This window comes from Lupinus angustifolius, chromosome LG11 (assembly GCF_001865875.1).
Source record: "Lupinus angustifolius cultivar Tanjil chromosome LG11, LupAngTanjil_v1.0, whole genome shotgun sequence".
NCBI classification, from domain to species: Eukaryota; Viridiplantae; Streptophyta; class Magnoliopsida; order Fabales; family Fabaceae; genus Lupinus; species Lupinus angustifolius.
In genome coordinates this window covers 12,007,187-12,034,825 of record NC_032019.1, presented here as the reverse complement: position 1 = coordinate 12,034,825, position 27,639 = coordinate 12,007,187, and the positions used below count along the sequence as shown (strand labels likewise).

At 32.1% G+C, this 27,639-nt stretch overlaps 1 protein-coding gene across 1 annotated transcript; it reads right to left on the bottom strand.

The window, feature by feature from the left end:
• Positions 225 to 11,896, bottom strand: LOC109360882 (protein VAC14 homolog). The gene is made up of 20 exons (XM_019606078.1): positions 11,506 to 11,896; positions 11,307 to 11,420; positions 10,936 to 11,001; positions 8,654 to 8,743; positions 8,448 to 8,567; positions 8,296 to 8,324; positions 8,013 to 8,155; positions 7,805 to 7,899; positions 7,409 to 7,495; positions 7,154 to 7,261; positions 6,920 to 7,011; positions 6,639 to 6,720; positions 5,999 to 6,064; positions 4,759 to 4,874; positions 4,514 to 4,634; positions 3,755 to 3,916; positions 3,492 to 3,620; positions 2,426 to 2,494; positions 1,399 to 1,689; positions 225 to 620 (listed from the first exon to the last, which is right to left on the bottom strand). The coding sequence occupies exons 1-20, from the start codon at positions 11,593 to 11,595 to the stop codon at positions 519 to 521; spliced, it is 2,172 nt and encodes a 723-aa protein (XP_019461623.1). The 5' UTR covers positions 11,596 to 11,896; the 3' UTR covers positions 225 to 518.

Below are 27,639 nucleotides of genomic sequence, written 5' to 3'. Positions count from 1 at the left end.
ACTAAATATTGTAGCATTGCATAATTTATTCAATAATGAGGATGCACCTCAGCACAAAGATATATTGTTACCTTGTTATTCAAAGGTCATGAGTTTAAATTTTGAAGCCAATTTGTTGCTTGCACAAGTTTAAAAGCTCATTATATGTATATCCCAAAACAATACATGACAATATATATATATATATATATATATATATATATATAGTATGACAGTAAGTGATGAACAGCTAAACAAAAAGATAACACTTCCTAGATAAGATAGCCCCTCCATCCCACATGGTTATCAGCAAAAAATAACAGAACCACGCGGGTATCAAGTTTTACAAAGGTTAAAAGAATAGCCTAGGAAAGCCCCAGACTCCAAAACCCAATTTTCACCATCCCACAACTACAATAAAACGAGCTACAATGATTTACAACTTTACAAATCATACCTGATCCCATTCAAAGTTCACATACACTTTGAGATCAATGCACAATAAAAAAAAGAGATAGGAAGCAGATGCAACATTAGAACTACAATTGTAGCATCCCTGGACCTCTCTTTGATGATCTGGGAGGAGGAACATTAAGGTCAATAGACTGCAGTCTACTTGGTTCTTCCTCTATTTGCGCCTCCTGCATAAATTGTTGATGATGACATCAGAGAACAGAAAGCAGAAAAAGGATATCTTAAATGAGGACAAAATAATCCATCATAGAGAATATATGTCATATTAAGCCATGAATAATAGGCACCATCTCCCTCATCCTTTCCATTCCGTAATACTCTCACAACTTGATTGAATACATTCTTTCCTAATATGTGATACCTAGCAAGCACGGACACCTCTGTTTATCAAGGTTTCCAAGTGTCAGACATGTTTCCAACACCGATACCTAGTGCAGAAACCTCATTAGTTGTTCAATTAAAAAAATGTTGCTCAATGCTCATACACTTCGTCGACGCCCAAAAATGCATAGTCATCTTCAATGACACACCAGTTCAGAAAACTTCACAAAAAATGGTAATTTCAAAAAGTTCAAGAAGGGGAAATGTATTAGATAGACTAGAGTTTTCCTATGTTATATGTTGCACATGAATAGAGCGAAGGATTGGACTCCTCTATAGTGAGCTTGATTATATAGTGAACAGTGCTTATATTATGTAAGGCTTATTATCACAGGACAATATGCCTTGCCATAATATTGATCCTAGCAAGGGACCATTCGGAGTCCCTCATAAGCCATGCATGTCATATGAAATTGATCACCTAAAATATCATGAAAATAGTTACACAAGTCGTATTAAAAACATCATGTTGCTCTTACACATAATGTTGTATCCCAATGTCTGTGCTTGATTATATAGTGAACAAGAAAAAAAATCAACATGCATAATGGAAAGGCCCCAAACCTTTGGTACTGGAATGGATTTATTGTGCGGCTTCGCCTGTGCTTTAAAGTGCATCTGGTGCAAATGCTGCATTTGCTGAAACTGTTGTAGCCTTGCTGCAAAATTTATTCCATTATGTGAGCTCTCATAATCTTTAGTTAAGTCACCATCCTCTGTAATTTGTGATCCATCAGACATGTGATGAAATTGGTAGGGATCCCCTGAAGGCATTCTCTTTGATGGCAAATCGTTGAAAGAATGTGATGGAACAACTTTTAAACGAGTTTTTAGTATTTTGAAGGCGGCACTTTGCTGCATAGTGGTATAAGCTTAAGAGTCAACAAGTAAACAGTAAACCATTCATATCACCAAGTTTGTCAAGAAAATGCAGAAGTTAAGCAGCAAGAAGATAAGTTGATACATTCAACAATAGTTTTTGTCATCAGAATCATCATTAATTTTATTGGCTGGCATAAACACATCTAAAAAAATTGTGCATTCAATAAGAAAAACATAAAACATAAAACTAAAATACAAAGCATATAAAGATGAACTTGCACCAACCAATATACATAGTAACACGGTATCAAAGCTTTACTAGTAGATAACTATAGGTCAGAGTGCACCACTCCTACGTGATTGCGTGCGATTGACTGCCCAGCCTTTAAGAGTATATAACAGTGCATTTTTTACCAAAGTAAATTCAGGAAGGTAGCATCTAGATTGAAAAAGAAATCATCTATAAGCAAGGGCAAGGCCTATCATGGGCAAATAAGAAATGTCTCTCCAAATAAAACGGATGCAAAAGGGAAGGAAACAAAATATAGAGTATACCATGTTCTTGCTTTTGAAATGATTAATGACATAGAAATGAGAAAATTGGAGCTTGATTAAGAATGTAGTAATATACACTAGGAAACTGGTCATGCAACACATAATGTCACTTATAAATGCTCAAAAAGGAAGGGCGTATGAACACACCCCATTCGTAAAAGAATTAAAGCCTCGCTAGCTTTTGAAGAAAAGAAATTGTTAAACTTGCAGATACCTGAGGAAGCAACATTAGAAGACCATACAATGCTTTGAATAACCATATATATCTTCCAGGTTCAAGAAGCTGCAAAATTAAATAATAGTTCAGGCACATGAGAGAAACAAAAAAAACTATCCATTATCACAATTAAAAAGAGGACTGATCATTACTTGAATCATTTCATAAAAGAGAACACAACGAAAAAAGGACAAAAGCTAACATGTTTATCAGCATATGCTGATACTCAATAGAGTGATAAGAATGGGTTTCATCACAACAGAATTGAGAGGCGAAAAAAATATTATATGATCTTGAACCTATTTAAGCAGACAGGCACTTAAATGGTAACATAGTGAATATATTCCCTCAATTTTCCTTTTCTCTTTCCTTACAAAGGTAACAAAACAAAACACAGTCAAGGGGTTCCCATACCATAGACTCAATTTACTTTAGGCTGTTTGCTATTTTATACAAAATTGTATTAAAAATGTAAAATCACCCTTTTGATTAGTTATATTAGTGGGATAAATCAATTATAAGGATTGAATCTAAAAGCCTAAACTTTAATATATATTACAGTAAATTCTTATCCTGTATGCATCTATGAAAATCAATTTGTAATATTTACCATTACTCTTTACTTTATAAGGAATGTTCTCCCAAATAAGCATACTGGATAAACAGAGTGTGATTTATTATACAAGCAATGCCTCTGACAATCATCCTACTAATAAGTTAAACCTTCTTTTTCAAGTTAAAAATAAAAAATAAAAAACACTATCAAAAGTAAGTCTATATCAAAGATTAGATGTCTAGTCTTCAAGTTTGACCCAAACTGAAAATATTTAGTAATTGGTATCTGGTATGATACATGAAGCCTGGAATAAAAATCATAAAACATAGGGTGCACAATGGTAGTGTAGCCAACAAAAACAATTAATAAGAGACTGCTGACCTTTACCCATAATCATCATAAACACAACCAACATCTCCACATTAATCATATTTTACAAGAATAGGTACAAAATATATAAACTTAAAAGGATACACATCAATGAAACATGCTGTAGTAATTAAGCACCTGCAATCTAAGATAAGCAAAGATGGGAGTTTCAAGCAAGCGAATCAATTTATCCAGCTGGACCAAAAATTTGGGATTAATATCCTCCTCTAACAGAGATTGAATCACGACACTTGCATGTTGGTAAGTCTGTTGAGGAAGAGGCAAAAGTTTTATTACAAAAACAGAGGGCACATTAACCAAATAAAGCTAAAACTAATATCAATGTCTGTGTATTTGTGTGCATATGTGCAAGACAAATAGAAATTTAAATAAATACCTACCTGAGCTATAAAACATAAACTTATAATTGCCATTGGAGAATGACACCAAGAAGCATACAAAGCAATATACAAGTCCTTCCCAGCAGGATTTACCAGTGATTGTTTCAAAAGATCTCGAATCTCAGACAATTCTGATGATGTAAGTAAGATCAAATTCAAAGCCTGAAATGTTTTTAAAAAGGAGGATGAATACTCTTTCACAGCATAGATTGTATAAATGTTAGACTCTTGAAAAGCAATCACGACAGTAATACAAAAGCAACAAACAAATAAATATAACATTGATACTAGTGTCTGGTCTATCAACATCTAGACCTGTTATACACAGTCATTAATCTCTCTCCATTTCCATAAAATAGACTGAGGCCTATAACAGAAATTCACACAAATAACAACTGCACTTAAAACTGCCAAAGAACTGCTCAGCAATGGGGTAAGAAATAAAAACAGCACCCGTTCCCCCAAAACATGAATCATTTAACAAAAGCCTAGACCTTTGGAATCTTGAGCGTCTGATCCCATTGAAGCACAATATAATATTTTAAAACAAGTAGATCTTAAGTATATCCACATCAACAGTAAGATTAGTAGGACTCATAAATGCAAACAAGATAGCCATCTGTCAAATAAAAGTGCACATCAAATCCTACTCATAAATGCAAACAGGTTAACCTCTTCCATACCTGAAAGGCTGAAAGAAAATATATTAATGAAACAGCTAAACGAAAGTGAATTGCAGTCTCTTTAGCCCAGATATACCTGGACCATAATTGATGCAAAATCTAAATCACATTCCCCTTCCAATATTGTAGAAAGTTCACGGTAGACCCTCTCAGCATTCAAAAGCACACAAAGCCGACGGATTATCAAAGCACCACGCCTGGAATAAATTATATAGTATTAAAATTTTAGTCAATGAAAAATTGAAATTAGTAGCTATAAATAAAAATATTTTAGAAAACTCTACAACTTCAAGAATGCATTGGAAGAAGAAAAAAGCTTACTTCTCCAAAAGAGAATTATCTATCTGGAAATTGCGCACTAGGAAAACAACAAGCTGACGGAAATGCTGAGGATCTTTTGCAATGCATGCATGGACATCAAGAACTAGAAGCACAACCTATTTAATATTTACAAAGTTGTGGTGGATTACTAAAAATCATATGAATAACCAGTTTCCACAATTAAACAAATATATTATACAAAGGAAACTTTAAAAATATCCTTTTTTCAATTTTTATTCAACCAGTACTAGAGAGGCAAGAAGGCTTATCCAAGAAATTTATCTTGGCTTCCAGAAAAACCAAAACATGGTAGTCCGATGCACTAGTCTCCTACTTAATGAGGTATAGGGAGGGTAGATGTACACAGTCTTACCCTCACAATCAAAACCAAAACATGCACTCAATTTTTTTCAAGTAAAAAAATTGTGGTAATGTTGGGGAACTATATGAACAATTTTTATCTGAATTGTTCGGAAGTGTTATTTTTAGAATTTTTGTCTTCCCTCAATAGCGAGCTTCAATGCATTGGTAAGGTTGTTTGACTTATGACCGAGAGGTCATGCATTCAAATCTTGAAAACAACCTCTTCATTTGCGAATATAAGGTTGGTAGGCTGCATACGTCTACCTTCCCAGATCCCACTAGGTAGGAGCTTCGTGCATTAGGCTACTTTTTTTATTTAATGATCATGATCAATGGAAAAATAAACAAGCTTCAATACTTGTAAAGTTGGAATTAAATCAAAATTGTTGTACCTTCATCTTTCCCAATGATTGTCACAACTGTGCATTGTGTGGGTTTTTAAAAAAATTATTTAATTATTGTTTTCTAAATCTGTTAGAAAAGCTTGAGCAAGAGAAGAGAGAGAATCAGAAAAGAGAGAAGAAGAGCATGAATAATATTGAATATTATCAAAATTAGTTATGAAAGGTTAACAGCTCCATATATATAACTATATAAGAGCTGAACATAAAGGAGGGAATACAAAATAGTGAATCATAAGGACTACTCTAATAAAATCTATTTAAATCCTCAAAAATAGTCTAAAATATCAACAAAAAAAGATGTCAATTGTCAATAATTGATATCATTTGCTATGAATGGTTAAATTTTGATTTAATATTAATTTAATATTTTTTTAATCATATTTAGAAGATTTCAATTGTGAACTCGGAATTGTTGCATCGGTAACCCGTGCAAAGTAACATTTGGGGTAAAAAAGTTATCAGCATAACACTACCTCATCAGACCGATCTGAAAGTGCTTTGAGTAAGGTGTCAAATATGTCATTCAAAAATGTCAAAACCTGTTTCGCACAAGGAAAGTCAATATGTGAAAATGGACATCAAAGTCTCTCATGAACATAAAGGAGATCAGATCTTTGCAAAACATTGCATGCAAATTGATTAAGTAATTATTCAGAAAGGGGGTTGACCTTATGAAAGGCAAAGTTTCGCACAAACAAGGAAGATGCCAAAGAATAAATTGGTAGGCAAATTGTATATTATCCATTCACCACGCACCATAATTATTTGCAGCTTTGCAGGTTAAGTAGTTAAAGGAAAGCACTCTCATTTGATTTTAGGCAAAAGGTAAAATATAAAAGGAGAATAGTATTAGTTTGTTACAGCCAAGTAGCATCCATCATTAATCATTAACCAGTGGAAATTGAGCTATCAGTGAACCTATAATCAACAACCTATAATGATATAGGGTATCAACAACAGAAAATTTTCAGACTTCAGCAATAGCCAAATGGGAATGCAATTGAGCTGTATAACAGACTCCAAAGGAATATTAAGAAACTAGACCAAGTCCAGAGATGTATAGCAGACCCATAAAATATCAAAATCAAAGCTGAATTCAAACAATCTAGTCACCTCAGTACGATGCCTGTTCAAAAGGGTTGATATCCAGTGCAAAGCTTCAATTCGTGTAGCTTCCCATTCACTAGACAGTTGCCTAGCCAGTCAAACCATTCCAAAATCATTGTACAGAACGATTAATGCAAACTAGAGTTGGCAAAACAAAAAAGATCTTCATAATCAATTCCCAATAGCTTCTCAGATTCTCAAAGCACTACACATATCAATAATTTCTTAACTTACAAGTACATTAATGAAATTCAAAGCTAGCCTTTTTCCCAGATTAAAAACTATACCTCCTAGCAATAGAGAGGATTGCTCCTACATCAAATGCTTCAGAGGGATCAGCCTTGATTGCACGTAGCTCTTCATTGGTTTCACGAGCAACCTAACACATAAGACAAAAAAATATTTTAGATTCAATGTTTTACATGGAAGATAACACTGAAATTAAACAGTGAAGAAAACAGAGAATTAAAAATCCATAAAAAGAGTGCAGTAAAGCAAAAACGAAGCTCAAGTAAGCCTACCACTCTAATTTTCTCTTCCTTATCAGATATGCAGGGCAAAATGGCTCCAAGAATGTCAGCATAATATGGAACCAGCTGGTCTCCACCTAGTTTGACAAACTCATTTATCTGTATAAACAAACAGCCACAGGCACTATTTAAAATAATGAAGAACAAAACTGTATCTAGTAATTTTGATAAGATAACAACACTACACAAGAGTTTAATAGCAGCGAAAACTAGTATAACAAGTCAAAACATTGCAACACCACTTACCCATGTGATAGCTGTTAACCTAGTAAATTCATCTGGAGAACCTGCCCTCTGTACCAGTATTTCAGCCATTCGACCATAATCTACAGACTTCAAGAGTAGCACTGCTCGAGTCAGAAAATGACAAATGAACAAAACATGTTGCTTTTTATAAAAATAGTGGTTGAAATGATGCACATTATAGACGAACAACACAAATGTGCACAAACAAAAAGGAGTCAACAAATGGATGAACCTTAAAAGATAGGATTCATAGAAAAGAGGATAATGGATGCAATAATCTTGCCCAGGCAGCAAATAGGCAAAAAAATGAGATAAAAGCAGAATTGGGATCTGAACAGTGTAAGAAACCTTAGGACTTAAACAAAAAGGAAAACAACAATTTAGCAGAAGCCTTACTGGGGAGTTCTTAATCTCTTGAAGAAACTCAGAAAGAGCTGAATCAGCTTGTTGACGTATTTCATGACTTGAATCGCTCAGCATATTAAACAGACCTGAGGTGTTTATAAATAGTTAGCTTCATAGTTTACATTGATTTTTCCACACCAAAAGAACATCTGAAGAGAATAAAGAAAAAGAAAAAAGGCCATTCATAATATACACTTACCATCAAGAAAATCAGGAAGAAAACCAAGCATATCTATATCTGGGACACTGTCCAATACAGTAATCCAACCTACCAAAAATTGGCGGACATATGGATTCAATACATTCATGCGCTCCCTCAACAATGGTATAAATTCTTCAATACTGAAGATCGAAAAGAAAAGTGAGAGGGATGAAGCAGTATAAGTTACATATAGAGATCTTTGTATCTACAAGTCTTTTGAAAATTTAAAACACGAGATATAGAGAAAATATGTTGTAGAGGTGAGAAGAAGAATGTGCACCTGAACTGATCACTTTCAGTCACAATATCCTGTTTCAATAGAGCAATGTTTAGTCATCGATAAATCCAAAGGGAACAGCAATTCAAATCATTACAGATTATTTGATGTTGGTATTTAAATACAGATTATTATATTAAAGGAGAAACTTATACCTTCACAAGTCGATCTAAGAGGTGAGCAGCACTTTGTACATTGGCATCTGAGTCTGCGGATAACTTGCATAAAGCATCAAATATCTGGTTGAAGAATATAATAAAATCTCCTCTCACAACCTACCATCAAAAGATTCGCATTGGAGAATGATGGTATATTACTATCCTATTAAAAATGTGATTGGTTAGCATAATTAAATACTCACTTTAGCTATGTTATATAGTGCTTCACAAGCATAATAACGAACTCTGCTATCTTGATCAGAGAAAGAATTTAACACCGGGGGAACGATTTGCTGTCAAATACAAGATATGTACATAAGAAAAATGGTAAATTTGCTACATACAACAACATCATTAATGCATATCATAGAGAATCGACAAAGTTTTATGTTCGTTGTCGACTGCCTAACACAACCTTAACCCTTTATCCGGGCTTAGGACCAGCTAAGTACAACATTAAGCACAAATACACTGGTTTGGTAAATTTGATACATAATTGTGATAAATTCATCCATAAAGAACATAGTGCAACTATCGGTAACACATCATCTAGCTTGGTAAAATTTTACATATTTCAATTGTATCCCTTCAGGTAAAATCATCATTTTGGTTTTTAATTCCTCATCCAGATATTTTGAGCCATATTAAAATCAGCTCAGCATGGAAGAACAGAGCTAGCATCCCAAAGTGACCAGCATGTTTAATACCGATGACAAGTACATAAACATTAAACCTATTAAGGCAAGTACATAAAAATTAAACCTATCATTTGATGCACTTTCCGACCCCACAAAAGAAACCATCAAAGCTGCTTATGACTTACTCATTGACACAGATCAATAGGGTTTACCAAAGATTATAGACTATCTAAAAATACAAAATAAGTATTATACACCTAAATGTATATAAACTAAAATTGGAAAGGACCTATTCTATGGCCATAGCAGCTTTGAAAAGTATGCCCTAGGGATCTTCTGGTCTAGTTCTGATTATGTGGATATTTGGTCTTCATACGGGCAGTAAATAACACTATGCCCTCATTCATTAGGAGGTTAAAAGTGCTACGTACGGAAAATAACAAATAAATGCACCATGAAAAGTGAATTTTCCAAGCCCCTGTATGAGAAAAATTGGGGAAGGGTATATGAAACAAGATACTTTCTTATATAGGTTATGTTTGGCCTAGTTTTTTTATTTTTTACTTAAAAAACTCCTTATTATAAGTAAAAAATTAGAGCTAAAAAATAGAAGTTAAAGTTGTTAGGTAATTTCATGATGTTGATTACTTATATGCTCCTTTCAGGTTAAATGTTGTTCGCTAGTTTGAAATTTTTTTTACTTAGATAATCTCCTTTTCTTCTACAATATTATTTTAAAATAGTGAAAATAAAGGAAAAATAAAAAACTGGAAAATGAACATGAAACAGGTATGTTTAAAAATAAATAAAAAATGAATATGGAATAAAGAAAGAGAAAAAAATATAAAAAAAAAACATGGAAAAAGGATAGAAACGTGAAATTGACTAGCAGTGGAGTTCATACAGGATAGAAATAAAATAGGGCAGAGGGCACAAAATAAAAGTATGCAAAAGCTTTTTTTAAACTTGGATATGCTCTTAGAGGACATCGAAGGGTGGCCTTTTTTAGTAAAAGCTCCGTGTATACAAGGAAAAGCTCCTCCTTGGAGGGTTTTTTTAAAGCTCTTTCTAGACCTTCCTTTGTTTAATTGAAGCCACTTTTTTGTAAAGCTTTTTGTATGTAGCTGTTTGGCCTAATTTCTACATTTAAAGAGAAAAGAAGTAAAAAATAAGCAAGGCCAAACACAACCATAGTTTTGCAGCATCTTTTGATTTTGATCATTCAAAATAATTCATCAAACCCTTTCGGTCCCCTATCCCCATCAATTTATAATAAACCACTCAAAGCCATAATTTTGAACAGGAAATTAAAGCTGGTCAGAATGTAGCTTAACAAACCCATCATTCTTTTTCCCATGCAACTAAACAACTGCGAAAACATGCAAAGCCATCAAAAGCTTTTATATTCTATCACTAAGACATACAACTCAAATTTTCTCTTCCACGTTGTTCTTAAGGAAAATAGAGTTATGACACTACCACTAGACCTAATGACAACTACCACTTCTTAGGTGAACTAATTTTGCATAATGTCCCAAGTGTAAAGAGTTCTAAGTTCTAATTGTAATTGTAATCCAAAATATGCAAGTTTAAAAGTAACAAAAAATAAAAAGGAATGCATGTTGGTCCAAATGGCTAGAAGCTCAAATCTCCTTAAGGTCACCAAATCGAGTCTTCTGAAAAAATGTTTATCGCTCCCTTAAATGGTTCTTCACGACTAAACTCGATTAATCTGAAACCCAATATGACTTACAAAGCTGAAGGTCATAACCAAAAACAACACTCTAAAAAATGACAAAAATATTAATTTGCATGTAAATTCAAGTAGCTTGTGAGAAACTCCTCACCTCAAGATGCTGAGCAGCTTCAGTAGTCAACCCAACAGTAGCAGCAGCTAACCCTATCAACCCTCCCTAAAAAATAAAGAAATAAAATCACCAAATTATTAAAGAGTGCTATGCAATGTCATTGCAGAAATTTAAGCGTCATCTGTAATTCATTTATATTATTTTGTTTTGAAGAGTCAATGATAATTAGAAATGAAGATTGAATAATGGGGTGAATATATAAAATTCTAACACTATTAGTGCATACAATTTTTTCTCGTTATTAAATTAAAACTAAAATAAAAAACTATGACTCAATCATTTAATTTAAATAAAAATAACTATAAGCTCATGAAAAAAACAAATATATCATCAATTTTTTTGTGTGTTACCTTACGGTGATTTGCTTGTGGTGAATAAGTGAATTCAGTAGCTAACAATTTAATAACAGCGGTTATCTTATCATGTTCGCCATTAACAGCAAGTTGCTTCACTATACCCTCAACCTATTTCAACAAATCACGTAAATAATTAAAAAAAAAGTTCAAAATAAAACTAAAACAATTCAAGAAATTGAAGTGAAAAATGAACCTCCAGAGCCGCATTCTTGCGCCTCTCATAGAGCTTATCGGCGAGGTTTCGGAGCACGGCGGCCGGAACCACCGAGAGAGCGTCGGCCATGGCTCAATCGAGAAAAGGTGAAAATCAAATTCGGTCACTGATCTTTTCTTCCTTGACAAGAAACATAATCGCTTGGTATTCGGTGGGAACAGAATTAGTAATTGATGAAGAAGATGGAAAATGGAAAATGGAAAATGGAAAATAGAATGATGGAAATTGAGTGGAAAATTTATGGGAACTTGATTGGATTGGCGTGGAAATGCGATTGAGTGGGAAAATTGGAATTCAGATCTAGAATTTCCTTTCTATTTTCTTTCAGTTTCCGTTTTCATTAGATTTTTGTTACATTTATTATCCTTAGATCAAATTGGGAGTTTTGTGATAATTAATAGTATCAGCATCGTTATCATTTAACAAAGTTTAATATGGTGGAAAAGAAACTGTTAAAGCAGTTAATATATATTATAGTTTTTTTTGTTTCCCACTATTATCCTTGCAATCTTATGCGAACCGGAAACATTAACCGGTAAGTGGGGCTAACTTTCTTAGTGGATATTTTTTCATTTATAAGACTCGAACCTAAAACATTCTTTAAGGAGAATTAAGTATGTACCACTTCAACAAATACATATTGGTAATATATATTATAGTTTAATATGGTGTAAAAAAACTGTTAAAGCAGTTAAGTTAATATATAGAATTATAAAAAAAAAATATGTAACCAATGAATCATCTAATATTTATTTGTATTATTTAAAAAAATATATAAATTATGGTTGATTTCATTTTAAAAAGTGTGACACCAAATTCTAATGAGAATATATGTTGTCCCAAAGTATATCACTTTTTATAATTGATTGAAAAAATATATTTAAGTTAAAGTTCAATAATTAAATGTTTTTCTTAGTGATCAAATAAAATCACACATAGAGTGTTATATGATCTCCAAACTCCATTATTTTTTCTTACTTCATTTTCTCATTTCAAGTTAGTCTAGTGGTGTAAAGTCTCATTAGATCCTCATGATGACCAAAAGATGAAGGATTCGATTTCTAGAAACAATATTTGTTGAAATGAACAATTATATATTCCTAAATTGATAAGTTTATTAGCCCTAAGATATTTTTAGTAGTACAAAAAAACTATATTAATTCTCCCAAGACACAATAGAAATTTTAAATATTCAATTTCTCAATTATTTATCAAATTGATCAGCTTTTCTATTAAACATTTATCTTAAAGAAGATTAGATCCCTATATTATCTTAAAGAATATTCAAATAGCACTCTATATATTATCACATTAATAATGTATTATGCAAAAATTGAAACATTAATTTAACATATTCAATAGTTGTTTTACACCCCTAGCAAAAATAGGTATTTTATATTTGATCCTTAGACGGCCTGGTCTAAAGTTTGTAAGTTTTAGTATTTCAGATTCTAACTTTGTAAAAGCTTGTAAGTTTTTTACTTCATTTGTCTTCGAATTCCATTCTTTAATATTACTATTAGAGTGCGATACCATGTTTGACCATTATGCAGTTGGATTTAGTTAAAAGATTGTTTGCTCCTTGTAGATGTTTATGCGACCCTCTAAGCCAAGCCCTTTGGGAACATCATTCTTTTTCACTTCATATTTAAGGTCATAAATGGTAGATGAATACCTACCCAAAATGCAACTTAACCAAGAAACACAAACCCTTTTATAAACACAAATCCCCTTCAACATTCTTAGTAGGGGTTAACAGGATCCGACCCGGCTCTATCCTACTTGTTCACCTAGCTTGTCCCAATAATGGTCATGCCTAAATATGGTCTGATCTTATCGGGTCTAGGTTCAGGTTTAAAATTTAGACTCAGTCATATTTAGGGTCGGATATGGGACAAGCATGATCCGGCCCAAACCAGTCTCATGGTTACTCACTCATCACGCTTCTATGTGTCTTTGTTCAATTATGTACATAGTAATGACATCTTTTTGGTCGAAAGTATCATTGATTCTCTATTTTTTCATATGTCAAATTAGATATACACAAATATATATCATTTCATATGTCAATTACATATCATAATACTAAATAATAATATATATACATATCATTTCAAAAAAACATTCTTAACAATATGTATACAAATTTCATTTCATATATCAAATTACATACATATAATACTAAATAATATGGAGAAGACTTTATCTAAAAGATGTATGCATTATATATAATTGAGTCAAATGTCAGGTTCAGATTCATAGGCTAACCCGATAAACATTTAGGACCTAGTTAGCTTTGAGTCTAAGTCCAGATTCAATAAAATGACTAGATCATCAAGCCAACCCGACTCATGCTTACCCTTAATTCTTACACATGTCATAACTAATAAAAATGATGAGATAAGAAATGAAGGAGGGGGAGTAATGTGTGGCAATGGGGTACCTTATGATTGAAAGGACAGGCATCAAATCAATAACTATATGAACAGAGATCATTTGTCTCAAGAATATGTCTTCAACTATATCTCGTCCAATAAAATTGTGACACATTAAAAAAATAAAATATAATTTTAATTCTGTTTTTTACTATTTAATTTTTTTAATAAGTGTCACAACTTTATTGGATAGGGATAGAGTTTTGGACACACTTTTGGGACAAGTGATGTCTATTCATAACTATATGAATGAAGATCACATATCTTGAACATTCCATGATAGGTAATGCACCTTCTCCAACAGTATATTATTCATGTAACAATATATTATTGTCCTAAGACAGGGAATAGAATATTATTAGCGATAGACAATCCTTCTCCAACAGTATATAGGTAATGCACCTTCAAGAATAACAATAAGGCGTATGACCTCCTAATCAAATGTGCATGTCAATGCCTTCAAAAAAATATATTTAGTATCAAGTTGTTCTTGAATTGAATAAGTAATGTAATAAGCTATAAGTAATGCACAACTAGAATATATGTATTCTTTTGATATTATTAAGAGTATTCCTCATTCTAAAATGGAGATCACCTAATATATTTAGTGTTTGTATTTGATTTTTGAGACATGTGATCTTTGTTCCCAACCCTAAGAGTAAGGAACTAATCACTTTTTGGGTGTGGCTATCACTTCTAACAATTATCGATCACAAGAATCGAATTTTTGACATTTTGGCCACCCTGAAGAACTAGTGAGACCTTACATCATTATATCAACGCCTTGTTGATAGAAGTTATGTATTTGAGATTGATTTTCTAAGTTTTAAGTGTCGTAATAATAAAGCTAAAATCTCATGTTGCATGAATGAATATTATCAGTCTCATTTCATATTTATGTTTTCTGTCTCGTCTAATTAAAAAAAAATCCTAAAAATATAAACTAACAATTTATATTACTTAGTGAAATTTGATTAACTAAATACTTCTAAAGATATTTTTTTGTTTCATTTTGTATGTACTTCCGAATCATTTTCCCTTTGCTTTTTTATAGATATTGTGGCCTACATGTCCCATGTGAGTTTTTGTGAGAATTTGAGTAGGAGATGTTTGAACACTCATTGGTGCAAGTCTCCCAAGGATAATGAGAGTCTCTGATTAGTAAACTCTTCAACATCCATAACGGCTATCTTCAACTAAGCATTACTCTCCAAGCTCATCATGACATATTAATAAATGTGTTAATGGGATAAGAGTTACTTACTTAATAAATAAGGTTAAAATTCAAAGTAATGGATGCAATTATGGAGCCATTAAATGAGTTCTTCCTTCCTCCTATGTACATGAACCAAACAAGATGGGATGAAGTAGGAAAGGCAACGAGTCAGGGTCGGGTTTGTGCTTACTCAACCCCGAACCCAAAATCTAAAACCCGAACATGAATTAAGCGGGATTGAAAATAAGTCACCATCCTCGAACCTGCCAGCTTTCGGGTAACCCGAACCCGACGAGAATCCGTACGAGACATGTATTTCTATATATATAGGTTCTATATATATGTCAAGTTTCTATATATGTATTTATGTCTAATTTTTTAATTTTATATATATTAATCGGGTTTGGGGTATGATATCATAATATTATCATCCTCGAACCTACCAGGTTTCGGGTAACTCGAACCCATACGAGACATATATTTCTATATATATAGGTTCTATATATATGTCAAGTTTATATATATATATATATATAGGTTTTATATATGTATTTATGTCTAATTTTATAATTTTATATATATTAATTGGATTCAGGATATGATATCAGCTATACTAAACCTAATCGCGAAAGTTGAACTATGATAAAACCTGAACTCAAAAATTGAACTCGGATAAAACCCGAACCCAATCATATCATGTTTCCTCCATTAAATTTGGGTTGGGTTCGAAAAGGTATCCATAAGTTTATTTTTAATTGTCATCCCTAGATGCTTATTTCTCGTGGAGTGATTCTGAGGTAAGAATTGAACATTGAATGTTTATATGCCAAAAGTGATAAAAGGCGTGTTGAATGGAAGCAATTATATTGGCCATAACTTAGAGGATTGTAGGAGGATTGTATTTGAAGATGCTATCCATTATGAAATTTAATTTAAGGTTGAGCAATGGTGTGGGTTTTGTAGAATGATAAACCATTTAGAGCGTAGATTTATTAACCCATTTACGTTCACAACCACAAGGAACTGCTACAAATTGTTTTTGGATGAAAAGAAAAAACTGAAGGATTGGTTTTTGAAGACTTGCAATTGCGTTTCTGTTGAATATATTGTTGGACTTCAAAACAAATATTAAAGCCTTGTGTGAGTGGATGTTCCAAAACGTCAAGAAGTTTTAACATGACAAAGTGAAAAGGATATTTCATCCACTTATAGAGATTGTTTGGCATGATGCTAATATTTTTAAGTTTTTGGAAATTCTCTATCATATGACTTTATATTTCTGTGGTTGTTTCTGTGTGGCGTGATGAAATAGCATGTGGAGTGATAACAAATTCAAACAAGGGTCTATGACTTGTTCTATGAGAATGATAAAATATTAGGGAAATGTCGAAAAGATTAATTTATTATTGTTTGTTAGTTTTGTCTTGAATCATCGATAAATACTTTAATATGTTACTTAGAGTTTAAAAGCTAGGTTGAAGATGTGGAAGTATTAAATGATTTATGTAAATTTTATTCTCCGTGAATTTCAGAAAATAATTTTTTTTATAAATGATGGGGATTCTTCTAAAAATGTAGTCTCATATGAAAGTCTTAAAGGGTACAAAAACTAAATTTGAAAAAAAAATGATCTAGAGAGATATTTGGAAGATGAGACTTTCAATAGATAATTCAACTTTGATATTTTGAATTGGTCAATAACTTTTTCAAAATATAGGATCTTTTATGTGATAGTTCATGATGTATTAGATGATTACTGTATTTGACCTTGTGTTCTTGGATTAATCCTAACATTCGTCGTAAATATTTTGTTTGTTCGGATCGATAATATAAATTCCGTTCAAATCAACGAAACTCTCTAGTATTGCTTTCATGGTTAATCTCCCAAATATAAACCCAAACTAGTTTTACCCTTAGAAACCGTTCCAAAACCACCACCATCTTTTAAGCCATGATGAGAAGGGCAGAAGTAATGGAGATTCGTTTGGAATGAGATAAAAATATAATTTGAATACTTTTTGGTTTTCTTTTAATTAGAAAAGGAAAAATATTTGTCTTACACTTTATTCATGTTTCTGTATCCCAAACCAATTATATTACAACAACTACTCAAAAAAAATATTTTCTGTTTTTATGTTTTTTTTAACAAGTTGACATTTTTTGATAGGATTGGTACACAATGAGACACTAAATCTTAGGACAGGTGATCTTTATTCTTACACTGAAAATGGAATGTAAGATAGAGCAGATATGAGTAGGGGTGAGCAGAACCCAACTGTACCTGCCGGTATGCACGACCATGATCAGACCCAATAGGATCGGGTTCCATTAGATATAGGGTAACGTTTAAGTTCAAAAAATAGACTCAATTAATATTTAGGTCTGGGTAATAGAAAAGTATGATTTAGCTTGTCCTGTCCTATTGTCACTCACTCAACATGTTTGTATATGTCTTTTTTCAATTGTGTATAAAATGACACATCTTTAATTGAAAGTATCATTGATTCTCTAATTTTTTTCATCATATATACATGATTAACAATATATATATGTATATCATTTTATATGTTAAATTACATATTCATAATAATAATTAATATTGAGAACTAAAATGAGTTTATATTTAATGGGTTCTAGGTCAGATTCAGGTTCAAAGGCTGACCTAGACGACATTTAGGATCAGATTAACTTTGGTTTAGTCCAGGTTCAAAAATGACCCGACTAATATTTACGGTCGGGTAACGAACAAGTCTTACCCCAGACGTCCTCGCACTGGAGGCATTCCTGTCCGAGCCGGGAACATCCACAGGTACGTGGGGCTAACTCTCCTAGCGGGTATTTTTTCATCCACAAGACTCGAACCTGAGTCATTGCTTAAGAGGAATCAAACATGTACTACTTGACCAACATCTATTGGTAGTAGGAGAGAGTTTTAAAGTAAAATAAAGTATAAAAATCAGGTAAGAAAAACAATATAAACATACCAAGGTTGTTTAAAAAATTGCATGAATTGGGTAAATTTAGAAGACATGATACACAAAATAAAACTAGAAAGATTTCATGAGTCATAGGTAAACTATACTACTTTAAATATTCAACAAGCTACTCAACTGTTCCACCTACAATTCATTTATATATGCAAACAAACAAAAGACATAGAGGGAGTAAGACATTAAATCATGCAAAAACGACGATGTGAATTTATAAAAAATTATAACACAAACAATTATAATGTCATAATTAGACAATATACAAAACAATTATTATCTCTATTCATAACAAATATGCACAATAATGAATGATGTTTGTATCTTATGTATTAAGATGTATAAACCACCATTAAGTGATCTCTCATGCTATACTCATGCAATTCAACAAACCAAACTCCATTAGAATGCCCGAAGGCCAAGACCCTAGTGGCCTAGTGGGAAAGCAATCAGAGTACAAATTTCCTTAACAATGACAAGTAACAATATCTATTGTTTTTCAGTACTTCTATAAGAAGTGCTTACATGGTAAGTCCAGTCCGTTTCATGAATCCTCTCTACCGATCATGAAATGCACAAGGGGGTGTCATAGACTACTTAGTTTGCATATAGGACTATCCTGGTCATACAGTTTATAAGACCGAATCCTCACTGGATCATCCCACCTAAACTATCCCTCAAGGCTTCTTGACGAATCATCGTCATCGTCGCCCCTAACCAAATCTGCAATGATATTTCTATCACTGTATCTTTCCATTTTCTCCAATACCAGCTAAAAACGTAATAATGTATGTGCACTAACCAAAGTTAGTCCACTAAGTCTTTTTATCAATATTATCTCAATTTCAATTTCCAATAACATCATCAGGATGAGCTCAATATATAACTTAGTGATAAAAATAAATGGATAATGCTCCAAATGTCACTATATTTTTAAGTGAGTGATTAACCACAGGCTCTCAAGCAAGTACAAATAATTCTCATTCAAATATGAAATTAATCATGATCACTATAATAATTCAAACATGTATATTTATTATTAAATATAAGGTCAGATAAGTAAACCATCAATATCAAACATATAATCATTTCAATCAAGACACAAATACTTTAATATTCATGACTAAAATGATTAAATGAGATTGTTCAAAACAATCAAGACAATTGATCACCTATCAATCACTTTAGTCTAAAGATTCTCCAACTAATGAGTATCATTAGAGACCCCAATGCTATATTCTAATATCACTATGTCTAATGTTTCTCCCTCACCTGAGTTTACATAAGCTCTTTTATCCAACAATTAAACTAGTTTTCCCGTCGTCTCCTTCAACCTTAGAATCTTTTCTCACACATGCCAACAACAATAAAGACGACAAATCAAATTATACTCATACTAAAAACTACCAACCAATATAACATACAACTAAACTCACACACAATTAAATTAATTTCTTTAAACGAACTACTAATTTTAATTTGTTAATAATTGAAAATATCAAGAGAATTGTCCACTTTCTTATAAAGTAATTTGATAGAGAAAAGTTTGATACACTTATTCATAGCATACAAAGCACATATATTTTTCAAAATATATACACATATAGATATCATACAAAGCACATATATTCTTCAAAATATATACACATATAGATATCATACCACAGACCCTCCGATACTAAGTGGTTTTATTCATAATAAATGAAGGTAACTTCAAATAGAAAAAACAAAACACATGTGGCTATGTTATCTCATTGCAAGATAATGTCACAGCAGGAACAACAAAACCAAAACTTCTCTTTAATAAGGCTCAAATCTTACAATTGAGACAAGGTGCGTCATCCCAACTTTGTGCAACAACCGACATGTTTCTAGCAGTTGAATTTTGTTCTACTTGCCATAACATTTGTGTTAAATGATAATCCTACTTTATTTTGGGTTGGGATTTTTATCTAATTTGTTTTACTTTTTATTATTATTTTTATTTTTAACTAGCCAAAGACAAAAGAATGGGAATCCTCATAAATTTGGTTGTAGTGGTTTCACTAAGAACATTGATGAGTGTGAAATTATGCTACATCTGTATTACATTTAACTTACATTGTAGGATATAATTAGGACTTTAGGATTGTTTTTAGCTTTTATTTCTCTTTGTTCGGGGTGAGCGAGTGTTTTTGGCTATGTTGTGCAGTTTGGATGGATTAAAGCAAAAAAGAATAGAGATTGGGTGCAAGAAGATAGAATTTCGCGTTGAGGCTATCGAAGACCAATTGAATGACCAAAAGACGTTATAGATGTTATATTATATTCATATTTTTTATATTTGTTTTGTTGGGCTTAGGCTAATATTTTGTAATTAGGATAAATGAGGGTTCTCCCTCAAGGATGATACACTTTACACTTTACATTACAATTCTCTAACTAAGAATTTGATATTCTCTTCTCCATCATGAGTGAGTAATTCCCTTTGTTTCTAGGATTTTGGCTATGCCCTTTTACATTCAATAAATATTTGTTCTTACTTTTATTTCATTCAGTGTTGTGATTTGAATCATTAAACTGAGTTTTATTCGTGTGAGTTGTCTAGTCAACAAATTACACCTCTTAGATACATTGGGGAAGGATCGAGAGGTGAACCTAACTATCTGACAATTCAGTTATTCAAACTAGAATCCTAACTCAGGAGAGTAGTATTAGAAATATATAATCGCAAACTGAAATATATTTTCACTAAAACTGAAAAACTATTTTCAGTTATTCTCAACAGCCCGTTAATCGATTAAAAAGGCACTTAATCGATTAACTGAGTCTCAGAAAGCTTTTCTATATAAACCGTGTTTTTAGGTCTTGCACCATACATCATATCATTCATTTTAGAATTGCTAAGTTGTATATTTTTCGTGCTCATTTGTGTCATTTTAGGCAGAGAGAAATGCATAGTGATATAGTGAGAGATAGTATCATGTTTATGGTTTAATTGTGATCTAATTGCATGTGATTAATGTGTTAACATTTGCTATCTTCTTTTGCATGATTCTTGCATTTCTTTAGAAGAATTCTAGGATAGAAATTCTCTATTTTCGCACATCAATTAACTCATACATATTCATGCTTACTTGGGATTCTTGTATTGAGTTTTTAGCTGAGATTTAATTGTGATATTTTGAGCTACATTGTGATTGATAATACTTTGTTTTTTGTACTGTTTTTAGTGTTGTAATACGGGAAATCGTCTCTTGGTGTTATACCACCAAAAAGACTCAATGAGTCTTCACCAAGACTTAGAGGTCTTGAGTTTAGAACGTTTCTTGGCTGGGGCTAGATTGTAAGAAAGGTTTTCTTAGGTGATTAGGTGAGTCAAACTAAGAAATCGGGTTATTGGATTCAAGAAGGGAACATCTAAGTTTGTGTATTGGAAGTGTGCATGTAAAAATAAATTCGTTTTAGTATTTAGTGAATAAAATCTCTTGAGATCAGAAGGGGAGGTCGGGATGTAGTTTACAAGTGGACCCGCAAACAAACCAGGATAAAATTCCTTGTTGCAGGCTCTTTCTATCCTTAATCTCTTTAATTTTAAATTGTAATAATTGCCTAATTGTAGCTGATAATTTTGGATACTGTAAAATTGTCATATTGAGTTTAATTATGTTCAAGTATATTTGCTTTATCTGTATCTAATTATCGGTGAGTGGTTGAGCAATAAGCCACTTCACAACTTGCTATGTTCTGTTAGTTAATCGATTAAGATAGAGTGTTAATTGAGTTAATCGATTAACTAAGGCTTTTTCCAGAATAGGGCTTCAGTGCAAAAAGCGGTAATTGGTAACTGGGACACCTATTCAACCCCCCCCCCCCTTCTAGGTGCGTTTTGTCCACTGATACCTAACACTTGTCATAAGAGTAGGAAAGTAGGATGTATGAGGTACACATGCCCTACCCCTTCCAAGAAGATTGAACAAGATTAGAAGAAAGATTATCGGGACATCAAAGCTAAAAAGGCTTATATCATTTGGGATGAACCCGAAGAGGACGATTCGTCAACAAGCATCTCAGAAAATGAAGAATCACACAAGATTTGTCTAATGGCTCAAAATCTGAAATCTTGCATAGTAAGTGAGCAAGATGAGCCTAGCGAGGTATACTCATCCGATTCTATTTCAAATTCTGATATACTTCCCACGTATGACATGCTTTATGATGCTTATGTTGAAATGCATGAAGAACTTAAAATGTTAGCTAAAAATAATATAGAAAGAAAAAGGTTAATTTTAGATCTTGAAAAAAAGATATATGAATTGCAAAACTTCATTGATAAGCTGAAAATTGAAAATGAAACCTTAGATGCTATATATGCTAACTCTTCATGTGATTGTACTTCTAATTTAAGTGTGACATCTATTTGTGAAAATTTCATTTGCATGAAAGATGAACAAAATGTCTTAAATAATAAACTTGCTAATTTCACATCTAGTTATCACAACTCAAACAACTTACTTGCAGCATGTAAAAATGATGGGTTTAAATCTAGTTTGGATATATGCATGCAAATAACACATTTCACAAGAAACAAGTAAATGCTCTAAAAATTTCACATCTTGAGTCCCCTATTGCTTTCATCGTGGATTGTATGGTCATACCTTGAATGCATGTAATATTAAAAAGCATGATGTTCCAAATGGAAATTGTATGTGGATTACTAACAAACAAAAACCCCAAGCTACTAACATCAAGGGACCCAAGCTTAGTTGGGTAACCAAGAAAAGCAAGTAATTGTGTTTTGTAGGTGTGCATAAGGACATATGGACAACAACTTTCATATCGGCAACAAATGTTCTAGGCACATAAGAAGATGAGAAGATCAAACTTCTTTGACTTGTCATCAAATGAAAGGAGACTATGACACTTATGAGCAACTTGTCATCATAAATGCTTGAAGAGAGGAAGTATCATGCAACAAAGGTAAAACAAGGTATCTCTTCTTAACTACAAGTATTACATACTTTAGGTGTCATAAATATATTCTAAAATAAAATCCTAGCAAGGCCATAAACTCAAGAATCATGAATCATGAATTCCCCCACAGATCATTTTTAGGCCTAATGTTTTGTATGTTACATTTACATGCTTTTAAATACAATCATGATATCATTAAACTAGTATACAAATCTTTCAATCATGTTTTGATTAATAAGTAAATGCAGAAATACCATCTAAGATTTTCTAATCATGTTGAAGCACAACAAGTTAAATAACATATTAATGCAAATTCAACCAAATTTTTTTGTAGATACTCACGAGGATAAACACTTCAAGAATTTATATACTATGCAAGAAAAGGACAAGAATCAAGAAATGAAGAAAGGCCAAAGAAAACATCAAATATGGCAAACTTCAAACAACCTGATAAAGATGAGGTAAAACATGTGAGGTAACCAAATATTGTGATAAATTATGCTCTATAATGTCTAATCATATGTTCTATCCGATATATTACCTAAGTGTTTGAATGCATGCAGATTTCTAGATAATCCTAAATGTTCACTTATCGCCATAATATGCATGTATTCTTAATTGTAAAATGCATTCTTGATTGTATATTCCTTCATGCTCTTTTGGCTCTATGTTAAGTACACATTAGGTATTTAGGATAGATCTTTATCTTAGAGACTTAGCAAACCTCAAAACTAATTCAAATTGTGCCAAAATATATTTCTGTGACTTATTTAATCGATTGTTCTGTGTTTTAATAGATTACCTGACCTTTTTCAAAATGTCTTAATCGATTAACTGTTCCCTTAATCAATTACCTGGGCTAAAAATGTTTTAAAATTTTAATCGATTAAGCTAGAACATAAGGATTAACTATGTCTAAATTTGTAATCTCGTTAACCGATTAACACAGAGATTAGTCGATTAAGTGCAATAATAAAACATATTGCACATCAATTATGGGTTACGTTTTTACTCAAACACTAACCTCATGAAGTATGTCCTCTTGTCTGAAATTGATCCCACAATTCATCCTCAAACTCATATTAGAGCTACCCATTCCCTTCTTCTTTCCTCCTTTAAGCATCCAATCCATCAATTCAGCTCGAATTGAAAAATCAAGCTTTCCCCTTTCAAACCCTAACTTTGTTTTTCACCCATAATTGATTACTAGGTGATGTTTCTCGGATTTTTGTGGTTTGAGTCATCTTTTGGTTGTTGAATTGTAATTTTCCAAAATTGTTAAGTTTGTTGTGCTTTGAATTAAACTATGTAATCACATAGCATGCTATGAATGAATTGGTTTTGTGTTGATAAAATTGAATTATCTACTGTTTTTATCACTTTTGTAAATCACTTGATAAATGGATGAAAGAATGTTAGTAAGTTTCAAACCTATTGCATTGATGTAATTATGCTTATCATTCAATAAACAAGTGGTGGTAAACAAATGGAAAATGCATAAACAAATGGTATCATAATCAAATGCTTTCACGAAAAGTAAATAATCAGTATAAAACAAGTATATGAAACCTGTGATATCAAAGTGTATAAGTTTCTACTATAACATGTGGCCTGAACTGAAATCTATCAAAACAATATGTTTAATCTATTAATCACATGCCATAATCAATTAACCAGCACCTGAAATGAAATTATGGGAAAAATTATGTCACACTTAATCGATTAAGCACTATTTTAATCGATTAACTTTAGTAGTAATTGCATTGTTTTTCCTTTCTTTTGGCAATATACTTTCATATATGACTTTTCTTTTTTATCATGCTAAAATGGGAGAAAATTTGTTGTTTATGTTTGGCAAGACTCACAAGAGAAGATAAGTTGAGGCTTCCACAACGAAAAATAGTAAATCACCCAATGCTCAAATTGAGGGGGAGCAAGAGGGAGAAACGTGCATCAACTTAGAAGAACAAGGCAAAACATAGTTGATTGTCATCAAGCAGATCCAACAAAGAATTGTCAAATCCAACAAGTTGTTCACAAGAGTCAACAAGTGTTTACCATCATCAAAAAGAGGAAGATTGAAGATGCAAGTATGCATGAATGAGAGATTGAAGATGCAAGTATGCATGAATGAGAGATTGAAGATGCAGGCATGCATCACATATGTTTTGATGAAGACAAAGGACACACATAGTTTGATGAAGACAAAAGATTGATAAAGACAAAGGATCGACAACATGGTTAATGTTCAAGGACAAGCTTGAGAGGATGAGAAGATCTAGGGGTTAAGTATTTTTATATCTTTATTAGGTCTTATGATGCTTGCTTAGAAAGAGTCTAGGCTAGGATGAACCCCAATCAAAGTCTCATAAGTTAAAATCAATCATATCTAAAATGAGACTTACATGCATACATACATGATTTATATGCACATACATACATACATACGTACATGATCATATGTTTTGAATGCATTTAAAAAGTGTTTTAAATCATACATCATTCAAAGGCATGCATCATTAGGTTATAAATCATGTAGGAGGTTCATTCATCATTTGAAATATGTTTTAGAAAACCATTAATCAATTAACAGTTGTGTTAATCGATTAATCATTGAATTCCTTGGAAATACGTTGATCGATTAAATGAGGGGTTAATCGATTAAGGTGGATACTATTTCTGTTTTCTGTTATTTTCAAGAAACCCATTAATCGATTAAGGTTAAGTATAATCGATTAACTTCAGTTAAAAACACAATAATATTTTAACCCAAGTTTTTCATATTTCTTTATGAACAAGAATAAAGGCTTAGAACACATTTCTCGAAACAAAGATTTTTACACATTATTCAGGAGATCTTAAGCTCAAACTTTCATATCTTTTGGAGAGATTTTCTAGGTGTTCTTTTGAGAAAAGAAAATGGTGAATCTTTACAAGATACCTGTTGAGCTTTCATTGTCAAATATTTGTGAAAAAGAAACCTTGCATCTCACGCATTTTATTCTGTAATTGTGAGATATTGTAGGTACTCATGAGGATAAACACTTCAAGAATTGATATACTATGCAAGAAAAGGACAAGAACCAAGAAATGAAGAAAGGCCAAAGAAAACATCAAATGTAGCAAACTTCAAACATCTTGATAAAGATGAGGTAAAGAATGTGAGCTAACCAAATATCGTGATAAATTTTGCTTTATAATGTCTAATCACATGTTATGTCTAATATATTACCTAAATGTTTGAATGCATGCTAGATTTCTAGATAATCCTAAAAGTTTACTTATCGTATATACCTTCAAGATCTTTTTGCTCTATGAAAAATGCACATTAGGTGTTTAGGATAGGTCTTTATCTTAGAGTCTTAGCAAACTTCAAAACTAATTCAAATTATGCCAAAATCTATTTCTGTGACTTATTTAATTGATTGTTTTTGTTTTAATCGATTACCTAGGCTTTTTCAAAATGTCTTAATCGATTAACTGTTCCTTAATTGATTACTTGGGTTAAAAATGTTTTAAAACTTTAATCGATTAAGCTAGAATATAATGGACTAACTGTGTCTAACTTTTTAATCTCGTTAATCGATTAACATATAGGTTAATCGATTAAGTGCAGTAATAAAATAGATTGCACATTAGTTATGGGTTACGTTTTTACTCAAACGCTAACATCATGAAGTTTGTCCTCTTGTATGAAATTGTTCCCAAAATTCATCCTCAAACTCATATTAGAGCTATCAATTCTCTTTTTCTTTCCTTCTCTAAGCATCCAATCCATCAATTCGGCTCAAATTGAAATACCAAGCTTTTCCCCTTTCAAACTCCAACTTCGTTTTTCACCCATAATTGATTACTAGGTGTTGTTTCTAGGAGTTTTATAGTTTGTGTAATCTTTTGGTTGTTGCATTGTAATTTTCCAAACTTGTTGAGTTTGTCTTTTTGCTTTGACTTGAACTATGTAATCACATAACATGCTATGAATGAATTGGTTTTGTTCTGTTAAAATTGAATTATATACTCTTTTTATCACTTTTGTAAATCACTCGATCAATGGATGAAAGAATATTAGTAAGTTTCAAATCTATTGCATTAATTTAATTGTGCTTCTCTTTCAATAAACAAGTGGTGGTAGTCATTATATAAATGCAAGTTCAACACTCCCCTATAACCTGCATAAGGAGAGCTTGAGGATCACACCTAAATATGATAATTGGGAGAAAGGGAAAGCACAAAAAACGAAATTAAAAACACTCCTTCCACCATCAGGTATGAGTTCATGGGATCCTGCATGATGCGTAGGGATCAACCTGAAAGTGTGCATGTCAAGAGGAACACTTTGGAAAGCTCTCTTTATATGTCATGGTTTTGATGAGGACAACTTGTGCTTATAAGAGCTTGAAGATCTCCAACAAATCAACGTGCTTAAGTCTTTAATTGGTACTAGGCTTAGACTAGAATCTAGTTTAAGTTGAGTCAAGGCTTAGGGCACCTAATACATATCTCATATGCATAAATCTTTTAA